This window comes from Xiphophorus maculatus, chromosome 20 (genome assembly GCF_002775205.1).
Source record: "Xiphophorus maculatus strain JP 163 A chromosome 20, X_maculatus-5.0-male, whole genome shotgun sequence".
Taxonomy (NCBI): domain Eukaryota; kingdom Metazoa; phylum Chordata; class Actinopteri; order Cyprinodontiformes; family Poeciliidae; genus Xiphophorus; species Xiphophorus maculatus.
The window spans coordinates 28,391,596-28,418,203 of NC_036462.1; the positions used below are offsets into that span (position 1 = coordinate 28,391,596).

The 26,608-nt window shown below is 40.0% G+C and overlaps 1 protein-coding gene across 1 annotated transcript in view; it reads left to right on the forward strand.

Annotated features, from left to right (window-relative positions):
- Window positions 1–5,080: 5,080 nt before the first annotated feature.
- suclg2 (succinate-CoA ligase GDP-forming beta subunit) overlaps window positions 5,081–26,608 on the forward strand; it is a 67,772-nt gene continuing 46,244 nt past the window's right edge. The window contains exon 1 of the mRNA XM_023324616.1: window positions 5,081–5,208. Within this exon, the coding sequence (XP_023180384.1) occupies window positions 5,125–5,208 (84 nt within the window). The 5' untranslated portion in view covers window positions 5,081–5,124. The remainder of the gene's footprint in view (window positions 5,209–26,608) is intronic.

The window sequence follows — 26,608 nt, forward strand, 5'->3', positions numbered from 1 at the left end:
GCCCTGTAAATCTATGTGCAAACACGCAGTTAATGCAGAAACACCCATGCTTCCTAAACTTCTTTTTTTTTTTACTATTTGGACATGTTGCAAGCCTCTGTGCATATTAGTGGGATTTCATGGGGACAAGCCAACACACAGTAATGATTATTGTGAAGTAGAAGAAAAAAATTATTTTTTTCCCCACTGGATGTGTTTTACTTTACCACTTTGGCTCACTTCCTGTCTCACTCATCACATTTTCACCGAAAATCCAAACAAAATAGACTTGGGATCTATTCCTTATCGGACCGAGACGCAGATAAAAATGTGAAGAAGTACCTTTTGTCACTATCGTAGGTGGGGGTTTTTTCCTGTGCTCGTATTATTTTTTTGTTACAGTTGTGTTACGTTAAATTTTTCATTTCCTTAGATCCATGTTTGTTCCTGTTACTTGTCCTGTTTTCCATTGGCAAGCATTACATTTATTTTAATTAAAAGTAATTTTTACTAACATCATGCCTGAAACGGCCTCTGCATCGGAAACATGATTGGTACCTCCTGTCTGAATTCATTTGCTTTCACATGCACGCGTGGATGTGCCCTCAATCTTGCATGCGCTGCATGTACTTTCATCGTTTTGACCTTTTGCTTTAGTTCCTGTGGCCCATGCATTATATGTGCATATATTCACAGAGGTCAAAACCTGGAAAGCCGCTGTTTGGCCCCTTCTGCTCTTTTTAGAACATGAAATATCAGTCCACGCTGAATAAAATAGACCCACTGGTGCGCATAGAAAACTTGTGAATTCCTCTCTGTATGGTGACCTTCTCCGCTGTCCAGTCAGTTCTCTTAATGAGACGGGCCAAACCTTAATTTCCTTCTCTCAGTGACATTTGACGGGGTTCCTACGGTCAGGAGGTTCTGTACAGGAGTTTCAGCTGAGCTCATAAATGGGGTGTGTGGCTAACAGACGAGCCAAGGAAAGCAAAACCTCCCACACAAAGGGAGGGGAACCAGCAATGAGGACACAGCAAAGAAACTAGAAGAACCTACAATTAGAATTAAAGTTAAAAAAAGAAAAGAAAAAGTGACAGAGAGCGATGGTACAGCCATCAACACTGCAGTCTGTAAGCGCCAAGCTGTGAGTCCTGTGAGCTGTTAGCCAAGCCTCCTGCTGCTGTGAAGGTGAGAGCGAGGAGGCGGAGTTCGCCACACAGTCTGCAGGGATCAGTGGCTCTTATTCTCTGCTGCTTTGATGACTTGCGGCTTTGCCTGGGACTCGCAGTGGATTATTGGCAGGAAACCGCAAATTAGTTGCTCTGCCACCACATTAGCTCATGTTCCTTTGGAGAGAGGAGCGAGTGGAGGACAAGATAGGACAAGTGGGAGTTAGTGGATGTATGCTGTTGTATTCAGCGGGGGCCACCTGAGAACGGCTGCGATTGGCTAAGCAGTGACGATGCAACCAGGCATGAAAAAGATGCTATTTTGTTCTGTACAAGTCAGAACAATATATAGCTCTGTGGCACTTTGCTCATTTTCTTAAAACAATGTGCTATGCTGGAATCTGAGTCAGCCTCTGCTTTCTTTATAGATATTTTAATAATAAAAAAGAAGTAATATTCAAGCAAGGCAATCAGAGGAAGTAGTTCTTTAGGATTTCTTTAAGGCTTTCAGATCTGGACAGAACTTGAATGTTATTTTGGTTAATTTTTAAGATTGTTGTGGTTGAAACCTGGAGAAAAGTCTGTGATTTGAGGTTATATCAGACTTTCCTGGAACCTAAGAGGTCTTCACCCTGTTTTGAAATCTTTTATATAAATAAAAATTTGAAGCGTGCATTTGCATTTGTAAGGATTTGGTTGTTTCTGTGTGTTGATTGTTCCCAGCTGTGTCTCGTTTCCCTGATTACCCTCTGCGTATTTAATCCCACCTGTGTTCCTCGTTGGGTCCTTGTCTAATCTGTCTAGTGTCTAGACTCTAGACTGTCTAGTGTTTGTATCAAGTCTGTTAGATGTCCTTTGTTTCCAGTTGCTACCAGTTTTGAGCCTTAGCCTTCTGTTCATTATGTGCTGCCTGGATTTTGGACTTTGTGTATCCGGATTATCATTAAATCATCAATTTCTTCATTCTAACCTGGGTCCACAGCGTCTTCCTCACCACCTCTTCACCGCAAATCATGACAGTATTCTGCCCCCTCTACCACCAATACACCTAATAAAATCCAGAGTGTAGTTTTATCTCGGTACAAATCCAGCTGATCTGTGAAGGCCTTAGAGGCTTGGTAGACAAAGTTAGTGAGTAAGGCAAATCATGAAGACCAAGAAGCACAGCAGACGAATCAACAACATTACATAGAGGTTTGTTGCCTCTTTTATATCTGAAGATTTAAAATTATGTAATTCACATTGGACAATAAAACATTGTTCTATAAGCTTCAAATATCTGAGTTTGAGCCGTTTCTCCAAGATGAATGGCCAAAAGTTTGTCTATAGATCTGCAACGATGATGAAAAGATTTGTGGCTATTGATGGTTTGAAAAGTTAGTGCACTAATTACATTCAAATTAATTAGAAATGCATGCCATGCGCGCCATATTTGTGATAGCAAAAATATTTTATGCATCATTTCACTGAATTTTTCACACACAAAATTCAGGTTGACCAACTTTGTGTTGGTCAACCTCCTTAATTCCTAATGGGTTAGAATTGATAGTCACAACATGCCAAACAGGGGTATGAAGACTTTTTTTTGCCGTTATATATCAATAAATATAGAATGCCACATATACAGTCATATTCAATAAATTAGAGTTATGCATTTGGGTGAAGCTTATTTGTCTGACAATCTTTAAGCAGGTATTAAACATAGCTTATGCTGTTTTTAATAGTTTGATGTTATATTCTAATTTTAAATGTCTGTAAGTAACTGTAAGCTGAAAATCATCAGAATTAACACAAATAAAGGCCTTCAAACATCCAACCGTGTGTAGCTAATCTATATAATGAGTTTCACTTGGTGATAAGAGTTCCTGAAACAAATGAACTTTTCAATAATTTTCTTATTTATTGAATGAGCCTGTACATATGAGTAAAGTGAAGCGGAACAGAGGAACAAAAACTCTTGAGATTCTGAAATAAACCCTCGGCTGGCGAATCGCTTTGGCTTCAGCTCAGAGACTCGCTTTATTCTTATGCAGAGCCTGCTACTCTTCACTGGCACACCGAGCAGTTTATGCATTCAACAGGATTTGTTAACATGCTGAAATATTATGCCACAGCAGCACTTTTCACTTCATTTGTGCTCGTACAGTGATTATGTTAAACAGGCTTGCAGCCAAAAGAATTTTTTTTTTTTCCTCTCACGGAATATGGATCACCAAGTGTCAAAATGCACTCGCCCTAAAAGAGGAGAGTCGAGAGTAAGAAGATCAAACAAACAAATTCTCTCCCGCCTGCTGTTAGACTGGCTCCCATCTGCGCACGTTGTCGAACTTTCCTAAGGTTTTATCATCTGGGCTTTGTTGTTTGATCATGAAGAGGCTCAGAGACAGATCTCCTGGATGTAGCTGTTCATCATCGTCTCCTCCCCTCCATCTTGTCCTCTGTAGCCTGCTGACACTGATGGTTTCTGGGCAAGTATCTCTCTCTCTCTGTCATAATCACTGCTCTTTATGATCGCTTTGCCCTCTCTGCCCTTTCAAGATGCGGCATGTAATGAGGGCTCTGGAGGACTATGTGAGTGGGCTATTTAGCTATTCAGACAAGATCGCCTCACACATCCCACGCTCTCCAACTCGACTCCCTACCAAACACCTTTCAGCTGAGCGCAGTGATTGTTTGTCCTGAACACAAGGTCACACGCCGGACGGAGCCGGAACGGCTCCAGAGCGGCTCCAGAGCACCAACATCCATGACGGGGCCCTTTCAGTACCTATTTACTTTATGTAAATTAACGTCAGTGATGAAAATGGACGCTTTGGATGTTTCAAAACCGTTATAGATGCAGAAATATTCAATTTTATTGCTGCAGAGACAAAATAAAGGTCGCCTACCTCAAATACAATGTGGTAAAATAGCAACATTTTGCCGTTTTGTATTTTATGTTTAGAAATGTGATAAATACATGAACCTTGTCTTCATAATCAATGTTTATACATTTCTTTTGTGGATGTTTGCATACGCAGCATAAAAGGACACATTATTTGTATTGTATTGCTGTCGGGGATGAAATCAGACTAAAGTTTTCCTGTGATATGTCGACAAAAAGTGCCAAAGCTGTCTCTCTGCTAAATACCAGAATAATAAAAGACAGATTTTCTTTGTTAAATGTTTTTTCTCAAAACGTCTAGAAACAAAATCTTGCTGGAATTCTGACTCATTCCTCCTGATGGAACTGAGTCAAGTTTGAGGGTTTGCGCTTTGCCCTCACACATTTTCTGCTTCTTTTTCGGGGAGGAATTTGGGTTTATATAAGCAATATTGAGCTTTTTCCAAAATCTTTTGAAATTAACCTCTGTTCAATAATGTGTTATTTGGAAAAATTACAACTTTTAAGCAGATTTTAAACTTACTTTTTATTAAGCCCACATTTCTGCTTTAAACACCCCCCCACCCCCCAACATTTTTAATTGGCAAATGTAATATTTTAATCATTAGTTGTTTGCGTGAAACCCTCATCATTTATAGTCTCTATATAATGGACTTTTCAGGATAATGTATAACATATTACATTATATTATATTATATTTAACATATTGAAAATGACTGTATATCAAATTTTTTCCCCAAAGCAAACTATTAGCGATATTGCCAGCATTTGCTTACTCAAATGACTAACAAAAGTGACAACATTTTGTTAGCAAAAAGCAAACTATACTAGACAAATACTCTCACTTTTTCATCACTTTACAGCAACATATAACCCACTACACCACAGCGTGCACATTTCAAATACCTAAGCTTACAGTACATTGGCAGTATTTACCAGTGTTGTCACGTCAGACCTGCGTGAAAGCGGTTCCCTCCATAGGTTCTCTCTGCTTGAAGCCCCGCCCACATCTTCCGGTTGCCCTATGAACGGCTCCTTGTTGACGCACACGTGGTTTCGACGTCACTCCTGTCTCCGGTATTGCGTGTCAACATGGCGGCTTCCATGGCTTCCCAGGCTGCAGTTAGAGGACTGAGGACAACTGCGACAAAGCGCGTCCTGCTGGACAAGCTACAGGTAGCAGTGCGGCTTGTGCTTGTGACGGCGCGGGTCTGTGCTCCCGCAGGTTGTGCGTGGCGTGTAGGGAACGTGGGGTTGCGGGGTTATGCCTCTTCAGCAGAGTGACAGACAGTAAAGGCTCTCTTTTCCCTGCAGACTCCTGTAATCGCTGTAATTATGCATGTCCTGTTACAAGTACTGTACCGCTTGACAGTATCATAGTCATTTGACTCGAGCTTGTCTGAAGAAAGTCTGAGTCCGTCCCCGAAAGTTGGAAAATTGTAGGCGTGTGTAAGACTAAATTAGCATCTTAAATGCGTTGAAAATTTCATCCAATTAACTTAGACCTTTTATTTTGAATAGAGGCAGTACACATTTAGATATGCATAAGACTAGAGCTTTTAAATTGAGCTGAAGATACAAAGTGTACCTGCACCCTGCTTCCAGAACAAAGGTCAGAGTGGTGGACTATAACCTCATTTCAGATAAACCTGGAGTACAAAGGTTACCTTTGGTCTTCCGCCTGTGAACGGCAGGAAGCAGATAGGCCTAAATCACTAATGCTGTCAACACTGCTGAACAGAGCAACAAACTAGCTGCAGTCTATTGACTTGCAAAGAAACAGTAGAGAACAAAGTTGTATTTCTGCTGTTTTCTATAAGTTTAGATTAGAGGGCTAAAAGTATCAGAATTTTCAGCTACAAACCTCTCCAAGTTTAACTTTTCCCGCTGTAGCTGTCATTTCATCTATAGTAGACATGGCATGGTATTATGAGTTTCACTTCATATATCACAGTGTAAATGGTGTTAGAAAAAATTAAGACGTTCATCTCTCTTAATTGGTCCATGTACAATCATGTTGTCTAACATTTATTTATTTTTAATCAGCTGTATTTTTCCAAGTGCTTCGTACAACATAATACGCACAATTATACCAACAGCAGAGTTCTAGAAATTGATCTTCTAGAGCATTTATCAGTTGCAGAGAAAATCCTGCAATGGGTAGTTGAGAGGCATTTTCCAGTGATTTATTGGTTGGGCGAGAGTGGCAGATACCCTCTACAACCATGTTTGGATTCTTATATATAAAGAAAATGTCTCAAGTTAACATCAATATCAGCCAATTTTAGTAATTTTTCTTAACAAATCGGTTTATTAGTAAATCTGAGCCGATATCAAAAAACAGTGTTTATTTCTTGCTCGTGTTTCTGAAGGAGAGAGAGTTGGACATGTGGTATTTGTTTGTTCATGTGGTAGTGACGCAACGCAGGATTTAAAGGTGTTTATCTGGCGCAGTGTGGTTGTCTTTTTTTTTTTTTTTCAGTGCTAAATGGTTACGTTAAGTGTAGCGGTTTTTGGCCACTGCCATCATTGTTAATATTGGCCCAAATTTTGAGATTGGTGCATCCTTATCTTAAGTAATGGACAAAGTAAATCAATGTCCAGAATCAGGCAAATTCCAAGTTGTGTGTGTGTCGTGAGACCTTTAATGTGGATAACTGCACATTTACTTTGTAAGCGAATCATTACATAAACTCTGTCAGGTCACCTCTGTAATGTCTTGTTGTCTGTTAAGGAGGAAAACTCCTCACAGTCCACACCTCCACGTTACATCTTCCTGGCTCATCTGCCGGCTGACTGCTAAGGAAGTGTTGTTTGTGGCTGTAAATATTTCCAGATTTGAGTTTCCTTTAAGTGACGGAAAAATATTGTAACTGCTTTTTTTCCCCCACAGCCAACGGATTGACAGTGCAGTTAGGTTGGAAATCGGCAGCACTCTTACTTCATGCTCCATACAGCTGGAGAAAACTACTCCAGTCCTGTTTTTCTATCTTGATAAAAATACTTTAAACTGCTGAAATGCTATGGCAGAATTAAAACTGAATGACCTGCCCATATCTTGTTTGTTTTACAGCTTTAGTGTGTCTGAGTCAGTGCAGAAGTCTTCAAGACAATACAGCGAAGCACTACTTTTTCCACTCTAAGAAGAATCAAATGTTATGTTTATTTTTAATGAAATGGTAGGCAATTATTATTAATTTTGCCCACAAATATATATGAAGGCAAAGCATTTATTTTCAAATTGAAAAGAAAAGTCCCGTGTTGTTGTGGCTCCTGGAGTATCTCCTCTCGTGCCCTTCTTGACTGCCTCTGCTCCTTCCTGCTTGCCAAACACAGCGCTCTGAGCTGTCCCAGGGTGTGTTCTTACAAACAGCATGCTGCTGTTGCTGAATCAGAAGAGCGAGAAGGAGGTGGTTGTGTGGTGCAGTGGCTTTCACTGTGCCAGGATATCCCTTACACGCAGGTGTTGATTCAGCTCTCACGCTGCCCCTGATGCTGGCTCATGAATGTAACTCGGAATGGGTCTGTTGCATTATTAAGAAAACAGCGCAGCACCTTGAAGAGGCAACGGTTGCACCTCGTTCAGAATGTGCGGCAGGAGATATTATTATGATTACTCCTATATATATTCATATAGTGACAATTTTTATTTTGAAAATGAAAATTTTAAGTTTTCATCTTCAAGTTTTAAATGAAAACTTAAAATTTATATGTTTGAGTAAAATGAACATTGCTCTTTTATTCTATGAACTACTGACAACATGTCTCCGAAATTCCAAGCAAAAATTTTTTTTTATTTACTTACAGGAAATGAGAAATGGTCAAAATAACACAAAAGATCCAGCGCTTTCAGATCTTAAATAATGCAAAGGAAACAAGTTCATATTGATTTAGAAACAACAATACTAATCTTTTAACTCGGGAAGAGTTCAGAAATCAATATTTGGTGGAATAACCAAGAGGATTTCTATGGGGTTCAGTGCAGTGGGCTCTTAATATTTTGATATATATATATATATATATATATATATATATATATATATATATATATATATATATATTGTTATATACTGTATATGACATGTACTTAATTTCCCTGTGTTTACAATATCTAGTTGTGGTGTAGAGCTCTTGATGATGTTGATTTTCACGTATTTCCAGACTTTTTTGTGAATAACGCTGAATTATTCTTGATAAATTTGACTTTTTGTGGATTGTTTTGTAGAGCATATCTAAAATATTCAAAAGTAAATGCTGCTTGGGAAGCAGAAATACGTTGACGCAATGCTACTTGACAGGCTATTGGCTGGCATTTGTAAAGCAGCCAATCCAGAGGCACCAATCTTGGCACTGATTGGCTGTACTACCAGGAGTGGAGCTAAGGAAAACTGTAGACGTTAGCTTCTGTGGTAGTGCTGCTAGCACAGTTTCCACTGCGTGTATAAATGTATATTTGGTGGTTAAATTGTTAAAATGGGAAGTTGCAAACGGTTTTAGAGAGGATCTCAAGTATTTGTGGATTTTATCTATTGTGGCCGACTCTGGTCCCTAACCTCAGTCAACACAGGAGGTCAGCTGCATCTAGCTCCATCCATCTTCCTATAAACTCTAACCTTGTTTGTCCTCAAAAACAAGCACGTTGTCACTTCCATAGGATATATGGAATATATGTTTAATTTATGTCTATGTGGCAAAAATAATATACTAATACACGTGATGAATAATTATTACAACTTAAATAAACAATACGTATATTATGTTGGCAGCAGGATGAGTAATTTTCACTCTGGTTTTTAAAAAGCTGTTGTGTTTTCACAATTGATTTATATGTTAGATAATTTACATAATTCTATGAACCCTGCTGTTTTAACTTAAGGTTATTGTTCCATTAGAATCTCATACTGGCTCTTGCTTTTAAAAACTGCAACTTAGTACTCTTCATGAATCTGCGGCGTATGACGCATTACTCTTATGTGTGCACTCGCAGCTTCATCCTTGGATTTGTTTTGTGGTCGTGCTCCGTCTTGAAACTCAGCCTCAACAAATTCCATCCAAATTTTAAAACCTTTGTTAAAAAAAAACTGATAAGGGAGCCTGACTTCAGCTATTATGTGGAAATTGAGCCACTCCAGTTGCTACTCGTGTATTGCTAAACTATTTTTGTCGGGTGGCAGAGTTATCCAGTGACTGCTGTTGAAGAAGCTGCAGCTCAAGGCTTCACTCTCAGAAGACATACTTCTGAATAAAAGCGAAATGGAGGGGGTAACGATTTCTGTCTTGACTCGATAAAACATGCTGTTACATCAGTTCTGTCACTAGCAATGGGCCAGAATTACAGTAAACTAGGGATGCACGACATTGGATTTTTTGGCTGATATTCCATATGCTGACATGCTAAAACTCATTTGACCAATAACTGATATCAATACCAATATTTTTTTTTATATACCTACTTACTGAAACTATGGCTTTCTCTATTGTGAAATTAAAGTACTGCATTATCTTTGTTAATTTAGCCTGCTAACAAATGCAAATGCTAAAGACAAAGACAATATATGTACTGTAAACTTTTAACTTTAAAGAAACTAATAAAACCTCATAAAAATGTGGCATTATTCTGGTTTTGAGCTAATATATATATATTTTTCACCTAGCAAAAAGAAGAAACATATATCTAGTTCCAACTAAATATTAGGTTGTCCTCAGATTCTAAATTACCTTTAGCTGTGATTGTGTCCAGATGTCTCTGTGTTGTCCTGTGATGGACTGGCGAACCCTCCAAATTGTACCCTGCCTCTCACTCTGAAGATAAGGCCCCAACTCCACACAAAGAGAAAGCAGTTATGGAAAATGGATAGATGTATGTATGCCCATGCTTATCACCATGCTATGGACAAGTTTGAATATCTGACATTTAAAACCACATCCTTTTGCAGCAAGATGCGGCTCAAAAGTAACTCTCGCAAAACTTTTAATCTCACTTCTGCCACCTTTTTGTAGCTGCTTGTCTCCTGAAAAGAAAGGAAGTCCTTTTGTCTCTGTCTCTTTCCCCAGTTTCTCTTTTTTCCACATCTCTTACTCTCTCTCTCTCTCTTTCTCTCTTTTTATCTCTATCTCTCTCTCATGGGGAAGGTGATAACGGTAATGCTGAGGATTTCTCTTTGGTCCACAGCACAGTGTCGCAGCCGCAAATGATTGGCAGCCAGGTATCACCACAATAGAATCAAATCAGCTCTGACAGTATGTCAACTCAACTGAGAAATTCAATTTGTGATGATTTGTAAACAGCAATGCCTGGAACCCGTCAGTATCCAAACAGTTAGGCTGCAGAGTACTCTTAAAGGAGTGGTGAGATGTTGTTGTCTTTCTCCAAACTCATAAATCAAACCTCCCCAATTCTTCGGTGCTGGGTGAGACAAACCTCAAGCTGTTTTTCCCCTGTTCCCCGCGCAGCTGGGACTATGTAAATATTTATAGTTTTTACTTTATGTAAGGTGTTCATGTCTGCTAATAATCCAGCGGCGTCGAAGTCCAGCCCGGTCTGACGGGGGTGCACGGGGAAAAGAGGCAGCTCGGGGGACTTAGCCCTGAATATTTCATGGAGGGGGTGGAGAGCCCTCTGCTCGCAACAACTTCTTTAGCTGGAACTTCAAACGGCGGCCGGTTTCCCCATCTGTTTCAGCTCGAACACATTTACATTTCCGCCCCGCAAGGGACACTAGAGGCCGTAGTTAGCTCTTACTGGATTTGAATATCACTCTCCAAGGTTAATAGCCGTTTCTGTAGCTGATGTGGTGCTTTGGCTCTCTCAATTATTTAGACTGGCTGCAGTCATTAGGAACTGTAACCAGCCTCCGAAATGAGGAATGCAGTTAGTGAATATGGCTGTACTACCTGCAGAACGTCTACTCTTATTCTGGTTTAGGAGCAAAGGGAAAAACCTGATTTAGATTGAGAAGTCATTCAACTCTACTTACGCTAGGTGTTTAACCACTTACTGTTTTAGTGGCCTGATGTTAGACCATCTGCTGTTTAATCTAATTCCAGCGTGTGTGGAAAAGTGTTGTATAGAAGTAGATGTTCATCCAAATCTCTGTTAGAAATTCTTGAATTTTAGTTGATTTCAAACCACACAGGGGCGGTATGAGAATCTATATAGCATGTTATTTTCATGCTATGTACGGTACTTTATACCCTGGCTATTGCCTTCCTACACAACTCTGATCGATTCTCATCTCCATTTAGTACTCTGTCTGGGATTTCTCCCATTGATCTCGATATTTCCAAGTTTCCGTGCTGCTGTAGAATTGTAGTCTGCTGTAGTTGTAGTTTTAGCAATGCTACCAGATATTGAGTTAACATTAACAGCTGTTTTGTTCGACGGGGCACTTGTCTATTCACAGTTGAGGATGGCTGTTCGCAGTGCAGGCAATTTCTGGTAAGCAGCATAGCGTCAAACTGGCGCATTGCATACTTCTCTGGCAAAAGTTAGCGATTGGGTAAAATGTCCACATCTCCAGCAAGCAATTGTTTCTCAATAGACGAAGGTTCAGACCCTCTGAATGAAGTAAAGTGTAGAAGAAGAGCCTGGTTTTTACCAGGCTGAGTACTTCAGTTTCCTCCCTTATTCGCACATTACATGCTTTGTCAGTCAGTCTCTCTTAAAGACCTTCAGTGGTGTACGTGTATATTTTTCCTATGTTTTTCATGTGTTACCCTTGTGGACCATCATTTCAGACTGACTTAATTTAAATCACTTTTCTACATTCTAGATATGGCAATTACTAATGAGAGCCACGTTTGTGGGTTAGGAGCTGCAGGACATCAGCAATTTTACATAATTGGGATTTTTATCACAACATATAATACAGTTTTGCTAATTGTGCATATGAAAATTCAGTGCTGTGAAAAAGTAGTTGCCCTCCAACCTTCATAATTTCTGGTCATCAAAAAACATTGGTGTCAAAGACAACAAGTAAATATTAAAATCAGTTTAAATATGTGTTAATTTTTAAGGGGAAAAAACCTACCTAAATCAACCTAGAATTGTGTACCATAGAAACTGACACTGAAACCTAACGATTGGATGTGCCAGCATTGGTGGCAATTACAGGCAATGAGTCTTTACTTTCCTCAGAAGCAATTTTTGCCCAAGCATTTTTGCTAAATAGTTTTAATTCAGTCACACTGGAGGGTTTTAAGCATGAACAGCCTTTTTACACAGCAGTGTTTGTACATTTACCTAAGTTGTACATAGACGGCTGAACTTTGACATAGTTACGATTCCTGCAAAAACCTTGTCCTTACCACCTCTTATCTCCCTTATTCACTTGACACTCTTCAATACAACTGTTTACACCCTTTCTCTTATTAGCTATGCTAATTGCTAAAATCCATATCTATAGAGACTCAACAGTCAGGTTTTCCTTTCTTAAGCCTGTCTGCAAGAGATTATGCCTGCCTTACCCAAAGACCTGCCAACGATGCAAATCTGGTTGATCTAAATCCCGGAGCCATGCTCTGCTGCTCTCGCCTCTATCTCTGCTCTTGTTCTATCCCCAGCTCTTTACCCGGCAGATGTCAAATCTCTCTGTACACTACGATGCTCCGGGCATGACCTTTAACTTAGAAGGCAAAGACAGAGGAAACTTGGCAACCTTTTGTCAGCGTGTCCTTGAGCAAACCACTAAACCGTCACTGCGACGTTTTTTTCTTACACATGCGTTCTGTGATTTAAGAATAAATGCCCTGGCTCTGAAGATGCAGCTTTAATAGCAGTGATCAGACTGGTCATTGCCATTAATTCAACAGATTCAATTCTGTTGTTATCCGCAGCGTTTTCTTTTTCTTTTTTCTTTTTTCTGTAAGACTGATAAACTTAATTAGAGAAGGGGGATGAATCATTTGTGTGTTTTTTTGTCTGCTTTGTTTTTTGCTACATGTCTGGCTTTAAATATTTCACAGGCATGTTTATGCAGAAAATCTGTGCCTCTTTGCCTTGTTTATTTGCTTTTATCATATGTCACGGTCACCTCTATGACAGCTCACTTACAACTGCGTGCTCGCCTAATTGCAAAATGGTCTGTATTTACGAGATGCTGCAAAGTGGCAGAGTGCCACCTCATTAACTGAGGAACATTCCACCGCAATCAGTACAGCAATGATTCTGATTGCCGCTGCGAGGACTGCCGCCTGTGATTCAGCCTGCGCTCGCAGAAGTGGACTCTAAGAGTTCCCATTTCAATCCTTCCTAGATGGTTAGCTAAATGGATAGGGAAAAGAGACGAGTTCATAACCCGAAAAAGGGGAACAAATCAATTACATTGAATTGTTGAACTGGCAATCTGTTAATTTCTTAGACATTTGATATTGCTCTCATAAGAAGCATTCTGGTTAATTAACTCTGCAGCCATTCGTCGTCACTAATTGGGTAGTGTCATTTCAAAGGGTTACAGTTTGGCCATGACGAGTAATTAGGATTTTAACCTCGGCAGACGTCTCTGAATTCTGCTTCATGAAATGGGACTTTTTTTTTTTCCTCCCCCCCTTTTTTTTAGGGCCTGACCAATGAGTTAGATTAGCAATTTAGAACAAACTGCAAAGGTTAATATAGGTGAAAGCAAGGGCTTTTGTTCAGACAGGCCCATTATTAACCAGCCCTGGCAGCAGATTTGTACTTGTTGTAAAACAGACAAAGAGATGCAAATTGTGTAATTGTTTCAGCTGCCAGCTCTGCTGTTCTTATATTTTCCTTCGGACTAAAGGTGTGGTTGTAACCCTTGAAGGCGTTGTCAGTGCCAAGCACAACAATAATGATTTATTTAACATTTGAGTGAGCAACACAACGGAATGAGGAGCAAAAATTTAGGAGATCATAACAGAAATGAGCTGGGGCTCAGTCCAAGCATCATGCACCTCTACCTGTTTTCGTCACTAGTTGTGGAGTCCTTTAGTATTTAACATATTAACAGTGGATCCGTTTTCTATACAACATGAAAATAGCCAGTTTGACCCCAAATATTTCTATAACGGGTGGCAAAAGAGGTTTTCCTCCCCAATGAAAAGCTCCGTCCATTTTTGAACTTCAAGATGGTTGCCTCTTTCATAGAACAGGTTTGTACCTTGTTTATAAATAGCCTGATGTGCATCTTCTTTATGCGTTTAAAAAGAAAGTTCCAAACTTGAGATTTTATGGGTAGAATCACTCAACGTTTGCTAGTCCTTTACCTGTTTGAGCATCTACCCTACTAGACCCCAGGAAGTTCAGTTTCTAATGTCAAGGCCTGGAGACTAAAGAACTCAAGCCCATTACATCTGTTATGGTAAAGCTTTTTATGAAAGTACTATTGGCAAGCTAAGAAGAGACTACTGAGGCACATGCTAATTAGCCAGCTAATGTTATGTTAGCTTTTCATCCTCTTAGATTTACTTTATAGAGATAAGAAGCAAAGAAGTGTCAATACTCTGTGCAATAAGTACATTCACTTAACTTGAGGTGCCTGATCATGCTGTTATGATCAGAAAGAACCAGGGTCAGCTGTAGTGCTGGTGTCAACATCTCCTAAAAGAGTGGATTTTAAACTGTCCCAGTTTTTGCTTTGATTATGTAAAACCAGATAAATGAAAATATTTCTCTAAGAGGACATGTTGGATGTAGGCCTGTTGCGATAAATAATAAATCAGTTAATCATGATAAATTCAAATGAGTTTGATTTTTACCCTCTTTCTCTCTCTCTGACTGGATAACCAAAAACTTGACTCTGGTGCGTTGAGTTACTCCTGCCCTTCTTGTTTCCTTAATGGTCTCGACAAGGAAGCAACAGACGACAGCGAAAAGCGTCAGATTTCCGTCACTCGGGGTGAACTCAACACACGGGATGGGATAGCAACGAATGTCCACAATCACTGAGGCGTTTAATCTACAAAATTTAAAAAGGCCAGCGCAATATGTTGCACACTAAGACAATTTGCTTAATCACTAAAGATATACTGCCCTTTCATGTCATTGCAAAGCTGCCATCTTGAAAAATGCTGCAAACATTTGACACCTGCTGTAAATATACACTTTTTCTCAACAAAAGTTCTGTCTAGCATGATTGCCTGTTTTCCCTGTCCGAGTCAAATGATTCATATACTTTGAAGGGCAAGTTTGTTTGTGGAGACTTCATAAAACCGTTTTATCTCCTTTTCGGTTTATTTTTGGATATTTAAATGTCTTTTAGTTCCACTGTTAAATGTTCTTTAGAAAATAGTTTATTAATTTTTGAGAGTGTGGACTTGCACTATGGTTCCAATTTTCATTATATTGGTTGAAAATGGGCTCAAAACAACAATATTATCGTTCAACACAATCATTTCTGGGACAATTTAACGTCCAGCAAAACCGGCAGGTTTGTACGTTTGTTACAGACAATACTGTGCCAAAGACGTCTGACATGGACCAGGTCGGGGTTGAACCAGAACTACTAGTTTTATTATAGCTCTTGCGGAAAAACCAGGCCCAGATGTGAAACATTACACAATCTGAATTTGTAAAATCAGTCTAAAAGATCCTGATCTGTGCTTCTTTACATAAAATCATTCAACAGAAATGGTCAAATCAATGCAGCCAATACTATATAATTAAAAATGGACAGCATCAGGAACCTTTGGGATTGGTTTAGGACATTCCAATATGTCCTCATTTTTTTTTAGAAGATTTTGTTGAGATCTCAATGATTTTGTAAATACTGTGGTCCTTCGTTAGATATTTGATAAATAAAATTGAGCTTAGTACTTCTTCCTCTTTAGTTATTGTTGTGCAATCTTGCTTTACTTCACTTTTATGAAACTAATTACACTTTTCGACCACTGCTTACAAGTCCTTGAGTTTTTGAGTGATTGACTGACAAGCGGCGTAGCATCGACTGGCTGCTGTTTATGGACCGGATCAGGGGTGATTGCCTGCTTTTTGACCTTCTCATGTAAATTACGGCTCTAATAAATTTCCGAAGGAGGCAGACCTTCCGTGTCAGATGGCCACTTTTTTTCGACATTGTTCCCCTCTCTCCGAGTGATAAAGACAACCGCTTTAAATTAGCCCGAGGATATTGACTCCGTAAGTTTAAGAGAAGGGCAAACGACAAAGTAGCGGCGTGACTTTGCGAAGTGCCAACATCAGACATCGCCTTTGCCGTGATGACACTTCTCACGGCGTAGTGCAGTTTGACATTGTGCTTCCTTCTCTCTACCAAAACACGACAACGCGCAATTTCAAACCTCTTAGGAGGAGAAGAAGTCCTGATGTTGCACGATGCTGTGCTGAATACCATATGGTGCAGCCAGGGAAGTGTTTGGAGAGTAGCACCACATACCATGACTTTGTCCTTCAGTGCCTCTAGTACGTCAGTACATCTGCAAAGAGGACATGGTCATCAGATGCATCTGCTACTGCGTCTTTCTCAGGAGCTGTGAGACGAGTTTCAAGCTTATTATTATTCTTAACTCTTTTTGCAGACTTCATGTGCCGGTTTTAATAATTTAATTCAAAACAAGTTTAATTATTTTTGGTTGCTGATTGTGGTTGCCGTTTTTAAATTATAATTTGAGCCATCAATCAAACAGATTTCCAAGAAAATGAAAACAGTTTTCCACCCCCACCCCACCCCACCCTCCCGCAACATCATTCAGCCCTATTTATCTTTCATTCCCTCGGCTGTTTGCCTCGAATAACCCCGGACGCCAACACGCTTAAACGTGATTGACTGCAATTAAAAATAATGTGGGTTAGCTGTTTTCAGAAAATTAGAAACTTTGTTAAACAAACGGAAATGGAAGACTAGATCGTTGATTTCAAAGTGAGTAGGATGTTTGCTTCTGGCATTATATGCAACTTCACAGAATTTAAGGAAGAAACAACAAAAAACTAATGTTGCCATATATATATATATATATATATCGACTATGATGTACAAGTCCTTTCAATCAAGACTTATTCTGCAAGCTTGCTTGTGAAAATTACATTTCTGTAATGTGAATTTATCTTCCCTGTCCTCTTACTAATTTGAAGCTTGCTATAGGCTTTAGCATCAAATTGCAAATTTAGCTCTAAACTTATTACTGTTTGGACAAGAAAACAAAGATTTGCTGGAGATAAGGATGTCTACAAACATACAGTGAAGCTTAGAGAGCTTTTTTTAAAAAAAAAAGAAGTCTCAACAACACAATTGAACATTCCTGTATGAGGCAACATTTCTATAAAAACATCCAAACTACTCAGTCAGGACAACAGCCCACATAGCTTAAACCAAATTCAATTTGCCTTTTGAGAATACGACTCCAAAGGCTGCCTGCTTCTTCCTGGAAAACACAAAAGCAAAGTTGGGTGCAGATGTTGATTGTGCTGTTTTTATCCGTCTCAGGAATACTTTTGTAACTCTCACCCACCAGATTTCGCTCACATACCTGGCTTACTTAAGCCTCTTCTAGATTCCAGGTAGCCTCTGGAGACTAACTGGAATCATTAGTCTCCAGTTAACCATTAACCTATTTCTAAATTGGTTATTAAACTGGATTGAATCATACTTTTCATCTAGGACACAGTACTAGAGCAGAGCTGAGAATCGCTCACTAGCTCTAAAAATATGTTAAGAGTAATTGCATCTTCACTGTCAGATACTTAAAAACACAAACAGTTGAATCGGGGAAAACGCAGATTCTGCTCTGGTCCACAGAATATTTCCCAGTCAAGCTTCACCTCTGCTTCAAGAATTCATTAAGAAGAACTCAGATAATGTAACCAGAGCAGGCACCAGATATGACCGTATTATATCATTTCTGACGGGTGCTTTTTATCGAGCTATTTTTATCCCCGAGCCCGAATATAATCCAAGAACCTTTCGTGAACTCCTGCTTTTCTCCTTCTTCAGGCGAACATCTTAAGACTTGGCTTCTGGAAAACCGTAACTGTCAACATGATGCCGCTTAAAGTTGTACCTCTATAGATTTTATAGTCCTTTTTATAGCTTGAAAATATATATACATTTTTACAGTCAAGCCCATAAATATTCATACCCCTGGCAGCTTTAGATTTAGAATAATTTTCATTCAACCAAGACGTTTGACTCTGGAAGGAATTCATATTCTCAAAAGATAATTAAATGAATTTTTTCCCATTGCATCACTATAGAAACAATTATTTAGCTGAAGTTTATTTACAATTAAATATGTAAAAGTATTTAGACCTGTCTCAGTAAACAATGGAAAATATTTCTTAATATTACACCAATCAGATCTTGATTATATTCTGACTAATAATCTCTGCTAATGAGCTTTAAGTTTTTGAGGTTGGAAGGCCTCCTTGCCATCACCCTAATCTTTTGTTTCCTTCACAGGTTTCCTGTAGTTTGGATTCAAGTCAGAAGCCGAACTTTAAAACACATACATTACCTCCAGTAAGAAGAAACGTGCTGGGAAAAATTAAAGGTTGCTTTAAATCTAAATCTGCACAACCGTTTAATTGTTTTGACCTTGATTTTTGTTGTATTTTTGTATTTGACTCCAGACTACCAGTAAGCTCTGGATAGAAATGAAACATTTGGCCATAACCTCACAGTTTTTGTTTTTTTTCCCCCAAATGTTTGATATTTATCGCCCTATTTAAAACAAAAGTAAACATAAGCTTCCACACACACCTTGTGAAAACCACCAATGTCTTCAACTGCTAATCAAAGCAACTAATACAAAATTTCCAAAAATTATAACCCAGATCACTATGGTTTAAAACCCAAACTTTTTCTGATTTGTTTTCACATGCGGCGAAACATTAATGCGGTTTTCCTCTTACCTCAATAACTTGATAGAGCCAGTTATTTGTCTTTGTCACCACTCCATGTCTCCCTCGCCAGTGTGTCCCACTTCTGCTCACTCGGATGCATTCATCAGAGCGATCTTTAAGTGCTTTTGTGTGTAAAAGAGTTTGCTGTGGATACTTTATCCCGTCTCAGGCCCTCAGCTCACAACATCGTGTTATTATGTACAGTGAATCATGCGTACCTTTTTCTTCTTCGTCTTTATAAGTCTCTTTTTTGTGCTTATGAGGGTAAGTAGAGCAGTGTGTAGGTAGTGGGGCTGTGTAGCGTCGTCTCTGGAGTGCCGATGATGATAATTACTGTAGAGACAATGTCTCAGGGGGGAGCCGGCCAGCTGCCTGCTTCGCTGCCACTCTGTCATCCACCACTTACTGTTTTCTGCCAGGGGAGACATGTAGCACTCAGATAATTCCTCTCCATTTTAGGCCTCAGCAGTATCATGACTTTCCCATCTATCAGCATTAAACAGATTCGAGAAAAGCTCAAGCAAAAACTGTGACCAGTCTGATAAAAGAGTGTTTTTCTTGTTTTCCCAGCTTCAGAACATTCCACTCTTAGGGTCGTCTTAATAATGAATAGATAATTACATTTGTTACAACTACAGAGATGGCTGGTTTTTGAACGACAGTGTTTTTAAGCAGGATGCAGTGATTGTTAAAAAGTATTTATGGAAGGGTGTTTTAAATGTACTTCATTTAAAGAAAACATACAGCAGTGGAAGAGATTGTTTAAAGAGAAATGAATGGTGCTGTGGCTGCAGTCAATTTTAGCGTCTTGGTGTTTCTATATTCTGACCAGTTAGGATTTTCAGAGCAGCAACAGAACTATAAAAGACGACAGGTCGACCAGGTCGCCTTCTTTTGAGGCTCTGGTCTCCAGTTAACGATTAATCTACTTCTAAATTAGTTATTTCAATAATCAATTCATCACGATTAATCTGATAAATCGTTTCAGTCATAATGCGCATTTAAAGGTTTTGGGGTAGGTGACTGTGATGTCAAGTAAATTTGTTCAGAATTGCTTGATGGAGTCTTTCCATAAATGATGAAGGACGATTATTGTTCGCGGTCTATTTCTTTTAGATTTGTTGTTGTAAAGGACAGAGTTTACATCATGGTAGGTCCCATACTGTTTATTTACATTTGCACACATTAAAAAACAAAAAAAGGACAGAACAGAACATTTATTTCTTTGCAAAACATCTCAAAACTTTCATTTTATTTCAAATAACTCAATTCTTTGTAAATGACCAGTTGGCTGCTTACTGAGCTCAATTTTTTTTGTTTTTCACTACTTGCAGAAGGAAATGTCTTGACTAGATTTATGTCCGTTACTCAGTGCTAAAGAAGGTAACTTTTAGCAGGACGTTTACGATCTTCAGAATATCTGGTTTGTCTGTTTTAACTTGTTTCTAGTGTCTCAAATTTCTTGGACTACCTGCATTATGCCTGAATGTCTGCTTAAACCTGACAGAACTGCCAAAATAATGTGATGCAAGTTGTCTGTTTTAAACTAAAAAAAAAAAAAAAAAAAAAAATAGAAAGTCAAGATGGCTTACAGTATTGTTTTGTTTTTCTTTTTAATTGTTTTCTTTTTTAAAAATTTTAATTGTGTTCCCCTATGAGCCCATAATGCGTTATTATGGGTTCGTATGGGAACACGATTGTTACGCCTGCTTCAGTTCAGGTTCATTTCTGGCTACATTTACAGGCATTCCTCCTGTATTGCAGTTTACAGGATCCCGTCTTTAAAAAGATCTGTCTTTGGATTTGGTACATCCAGTGCCCTAGGTTTATTTTCCATTCTCTTGTGTCTTGCCCCAGGTAACTCTCAGTGCCTGAGGGGTCACCTCAAGCCCACCTGACCTCTACAATAAGCAGTTAGTTTAGGATGTCTGCCTCACATTTTGTTTTTTAACTTTGCTCACACGTTTTTGGGGTGTTGGAGGAGCTCGAGCATTAGGGTTCTAGTTTGATGTGGAGCTGGTAATAGTACAAGTTTTGCTTAATGTATTATAAACAACTTTACTCTTAAAACCGTGCCTGAGAAATCAAGGTAAAATAGCTTAAAAATCATCCACTCACGGTAGAGTTTAAGACACATTTTAGTTTTTCTTGCTAGAAGACTTTGGATGTAAAAATAGTTTGTCCTCTCAATTCTCTGAAGGCCTTTTCTGAATCAGATGGAACCCCAGGTGACTGCATCAAGTACGGAGATCCCTCGTACTTGAACTGCCTGTTTCACCGTTACGCCATGCCCCTCCCCTCGGCAATAATCTAAGAATTTAATATTACAGTGTTCCATATAAGCAAATGTATGGACAAAATAAAATGACTTATTGTTTTGTTCCTGGTCCATTATCAATATAATAAATCATCTGTCCATAAATCAGTCGTTTATTATCTGTCAGTCCATCAGGTTCTTGAATATTCAGTCCATCCATCCTTAAATTGAAGCATTTGTTCATCGTTCCGCAGATAAACTTTGGCCATTCTGAAATTATTTGAAATTAATAACACTAAATTTATATGCAGGAGCTCAGAAATATGCTTGGCATGCTGGAAATTTCCATTTGGAGTAACTTTTGAGTGTATAACTGTGACCTGGAAAACGCTTCGAATTCATCTGTATTCAACAGATACATTATTTCTTAAAATAATTCATTTAATTACTTTAGCACATACTACAAAAGTAATATTTCCCAGTATAAATTCACATGTTCAGAGATTATTTTTTCGTCTGACCTTTTCTCTCTTCGGCTGAGTTGGTTTGCATTGAGGACAGAGCCTTAGCAATTTATGCAGCAGATGCATGTTGACTCACCCTGTTTTCCTAATTCAACTTAACAGCGTGATAGGTGAAAACCTCTGTGCTATTGCTTAGCAGATAGATAATTGTTTTTTTAGTCTTTACAATGAGTAGTTCAGTGTTTTGACCTTTTTATAATTTTACTATCTCAGCTTGAATGTCGGAGCTTGCTGTGACTCACGGCATTTAGTATGAGGCATTCACGATAGTCCGCAACACTTGTGACTCTTTAAACCCCATTTACCCACGACTTTATTTATTTAAAAAAATAAAAAACAAAATTAATTTCTTGCCATAAAGTTAAAAGTCCTGCACAACAAAAGCAGCATGCGCAGCGCCACATGACTGCGTTAACTGAACTGAAAGCCGCTGCATCAGATTCCTCCTTAATCTTTGTTGGTGAGGCTAGCTACTCGCAGGCAGAAAAACTGCCTTCAGCAAGAGCCTTAATGGTATTAAATCACTTTACTTGTCCAAAATTTTTTGCTCCCTCGCTCTCCAGCCAGAGAATAAAGATTCACAAATCAATTTCGCCTGCATATTTCCAGACACAGAGCCCCACTCTCTAAAAAAAAAAAAAAAAAAATAGAACAGAGCATTGTTGCCGGTGACCCACAATCACTATAACAGCCCACTTTTGCAAATTAAAGCTGCCCAAGTAATTGAGCCTTTTATGTCGCTGCTAAAAAAAAAAAGTCTCTTCCCACTGACTTTTAGTTACAGCTTTGCATGGTATCTTGGCTTCCGTAGGGGGGAAAAAAAACTTGCATTTGGTCAAAATCACAATTGGCAGGTCCGACCTCAAAGAAAACGGGTTGGAGCTGTAATGCATCTGTTATTTTTATTCTACATGCTGGACTGAATCTATCTATATATTATTTTGCCTTGTACTTTTAAACACGACTGTGGAGCAATCACTTAAAAAGTATGTATTGCATTCTAACCAGAATAGAAGAAGACATTTTTCATTATTTCTTATTTAATGTCAAAGTTATACTTGCTGCATTTCTGTCTGTAAGCCTAAACCAAAAAACGTAATGGATGGTGAGTCACAAACGTTGGGAGGTTGGGAGTGGATGTTGTAGGAGCGAAGGCCCTGTGGGAACCTGACAGCAGAAAAATGACTGTAGTCTGCAAAACAGGGAAATCCTGTTCTGCAACTCAGCTTGTTCTGACTGTGGGAACATGTTCCCCTTAAGTGAAGTAGTTGAAATAAATGACAGGCAGTAAAAATGTAAGCAGGACCATTTTGTCCAAATTCATTAACAGATTTTTTCTCTTTCTTTTTTTATTTATATTTGCATATTTCTGTGTTTCCCTACAGTTCTACAGTTAACCTCCTGGTGAGCCTTTAAACCCATTCATGATGCTTCGGAAAAGCCCTGTCATCATTATACTCTAAGAATGTTCATCGGGGGCTTTAGTAGCAAAGGTCTACATAAACTTCTAAAACAGAGAGTAATAAGTGAAGCTTGTGGGTAGTATATTTTAACAGATGAGCATGAAGACTTGACCTGCAGAACCCCCTCACGTATTCTTTTATGCAGAAGATGAGACTAGCGCATATCAGCATGCACTGTTCTTTTAAAGAATAAGCCGTTTTGGCTCTAATGAAGTCTCTGGAAAGCCTCTCAGGAGTGTTGAAGTGCAGAAACCATGCTAATCCAGTTTAGCACCGACATGACTGGTCTCTGGGTTGCACATTCAGAAATGATGACTCAGAATAAATACAAAATCTGACTTGATTATTTGTCCACTGAGGTTGTCCTGAATGGCTATTATGACGACCCTAGATTGGTTAAAGGGGGTTCAACGCTGGATTATAAGAGGAAAGTCATGGAAGGCACCAGACAAAAAAGGATTTTCATTTTTCAGAGATGTGTGTCTGTATGTGATGAATTTTGTGGTATATGAGAATGGATTTTTTTTTCTTCTCTTCTGTTTCTTCTCTTCTGCTGGGACTTGAGACCTCCTTCATATTACCGTCATGCCTCTAGCCAGCAAATGGATTTGGTTGATCTGTTGTTTGGGTCAATAAAGAATTAAAGTCTGACCTGGAGGACGTGGTGGGCCTTTTCTCGTGACATTTTCGAGCCTTGATCCATTTGTGTTTTGTACATCTGGGTGCGTATTATCACCAATACGGAGTACGTGGGTAGTTTTCTTGAAAAAAATGTAAAGCTATTCCAGCAGTAACTAGTTAAAGCTTATCTTTGTGGGGCGTTCCTGCCCAGAGTGGTGTGTGACATGAAAGACGAGGACTGCAGTTTGGGAAATTTATCAGTAACCTGTACTTCAATGACGTTACATTTTCTTTTATAGGTGAGTTCTGATGCTAAATTCAGAGATGGATGTAATTCAGTGAATCACAAAGCTTTGTTTGCTTGTGTTACCAGCACCACTTGTATTGCATTTATGTTTTTGGCTATCCAGAAAAATTAAGGATTATAAGTGGACTTCCAGATGGTTCATGCGCTGTTCATATGTTACTGTCTCCTTTTTCACCTAGACCCTCACACACACACCATACAGCTGTCCTCCAACATAATCCAACAGTGGGGATGACATTTAAATAGGTCAAGAATGTTGCAATGTCATTTCTAGCAATAAAACATCTTGAAAAGTGAATGCTGTTAAACAGTCTAGTATAAGAATGTGCATCTCTATTTTAACTGTTTTTCATTGGAGAATTAATTAATAAGTTGTAATAATTTATTCAGTGAGGGAAAACTTACGCCAACATACATTCTAAGTCTTGTTAGGATTTTGTTTTAATTTGTGGATTTACATTTTACATTTTTAAATGTTTGAAAGTGTTTGTCATCTGAACTAACATGATCTGTGCCTCCGAAGTTTTAGTTCAATTGGAAAAGAACTAAAAAAAATACATTCATATTGCAGCCATTCATGGCTTGGAGCTTCTCATGACATCACTTAAGAATGGCTGTGATGTCACTCATGACGTGAACAACGTTTTAGAGCACTTACAAATTATAATAAAAGATAATGTAGGTATAAAAAATATTTTTTCTGAGGTAACAGCCTGCGATGTCATCGATGACATCACGTCCGTCACTGACTGTCACTGATGACATCAGACCTGATGACATCTGTGCCTCTTCCTTTTAAGAAAAAGGAAGAGGCACAGATGTCATCAAAACGAACGTGATGTCATCGATGACATCGCAGGCAGTTCCTTCAGAAGTACTTGAATAAGACGACCACGTGGTAATGTGAAGGCCTGTGAAGGCCTGGGATCCTTCAAGGACCTGGCCTGTGAAGGCACTCGCACCGAACGTGGACGAGAGGGCCTGTGAAGGCCAGCGATCCTTCAAGGACCTGGCCTGTGAAGGCCCTTGCACCGAACGTGGACGCGAGGGCCTGTGAAGACCAGGGATCCTTGAATGACCTGGCCTGTGAAGGCCCTCGCACCGAACGTGGACGCGAGGGCCTGTGAAGGCCAGGGATCCTTGAATGGCCTGTGAAGGCCCTCGCACCGAACGTGGACGCGAGGGCCTGTGATGGCCAGGGATCCTTCAAGGACCTGGCCTGTGAAGGCCCTCGCACCGAACGTGGACGCGAGGGCCTGTGAAGACCAGGGATCCTTGAATGACCTGGCCTGTGAAGGCCCTCGCACCGAACGTGGACGCGAGGGCCTGTGAAGACCAGGGATCCTTCAAGGACCTGGCCTGTGAAGGCCCTCGCACCGCCACGTGGACGCGAGGGCCTGTGAAGGCCAGGGATCCTTGAATGGCCTGTGAAGGCCCTCGCACTGAACGTGGACGCGAGGGCCTGTGAAGGCCAGGGATCCTTCAAGGACCTGGCCTGTGAAGGCCCTCGCACCGAACGTGGACGCGAGGGCCTGTGAAGGCCAGGGATCCTTCAAGGACCTGGCCTGTGAAGGCCCTCGCACCGAACGTGGACGCGAGGGCCTGTGAAGACCAGGGATCCTTGAATGACCTGGCCTGTGAAGGCCCTCGCACCACCACGTGGACGCGAGGGCCTGTGAAGGCCAGGGATCCTTCAAGGACCTGGCCTGTGAAGGCCCTCGCACCGCCACGTGGACGCAAGGGTCTGTGAAGGCCAGGGATCCTTCAAGGACCTGGCCTGTGAAGGCCCTCGCACTGAACGTGGACGCGAGGGCCTGTGAAGGCCAGGGATCCTTCAAGGACCTGGCCTGTGAAGGCCCTCGCACCGCCACGTGGACGCGAGGGCCTGTGAAGGCCAGGGATCCTTCAAGGACCTGGCCTGTGAAGGCCCTCGCACCGCCAAGTGGATGCGAAGGCATGTGAAGGCCCTGGCCTGTGAAAGCCCTCGCACCAGCACCTGTATGCGAGGGCCTGTGAAGTCGTGTAAAAGTAGTAGAAAAAGTTGAGTACCTTTCTACCGTTTCTACTCTCTGCTCCTTCCATGCCTTGCTCTAGGGCAGGGGTGGGCACTCCTGGTCCTCGAGGGCCGGTGTCCTGCAACTTTTAGATGCATCTCTACTTCAACACACCTGAGTCAAATAATGAGGTCGTTAACAGGACTCTGGAGAACTTGACTGCACTTAGAAGGAGATTCAGCTGTTGGATTCAGGTGTGTTGGACCAGGGAGACATCTAAGAGTTGCAGGACACCGGCCCTCGAGGACCAGGAGTGCCCACCCCTGCTCTAGGGTGTCCCTACGCTCTTTCAGGTGTCATACTGATGTTTCCAGTTTTGTTAGAGCAGCCTTTGTCTCAGCAAACACACTCTAATTTTCTTTCCACAACTCCTTTAGTTCACGCAGGACTTCGGCTATCATTTCATTAGCTTCGTTAGCTTTTCTTCTCTAGCTAGCTGTATTGTTAGCCTGCTGCGGGTCTTTCTTCTCTTTGGGCGCTTTTTGTTCAGTTTATTGTTTACCAACGGTGTTTCTTGTTGGCATCGTTTTCTTAT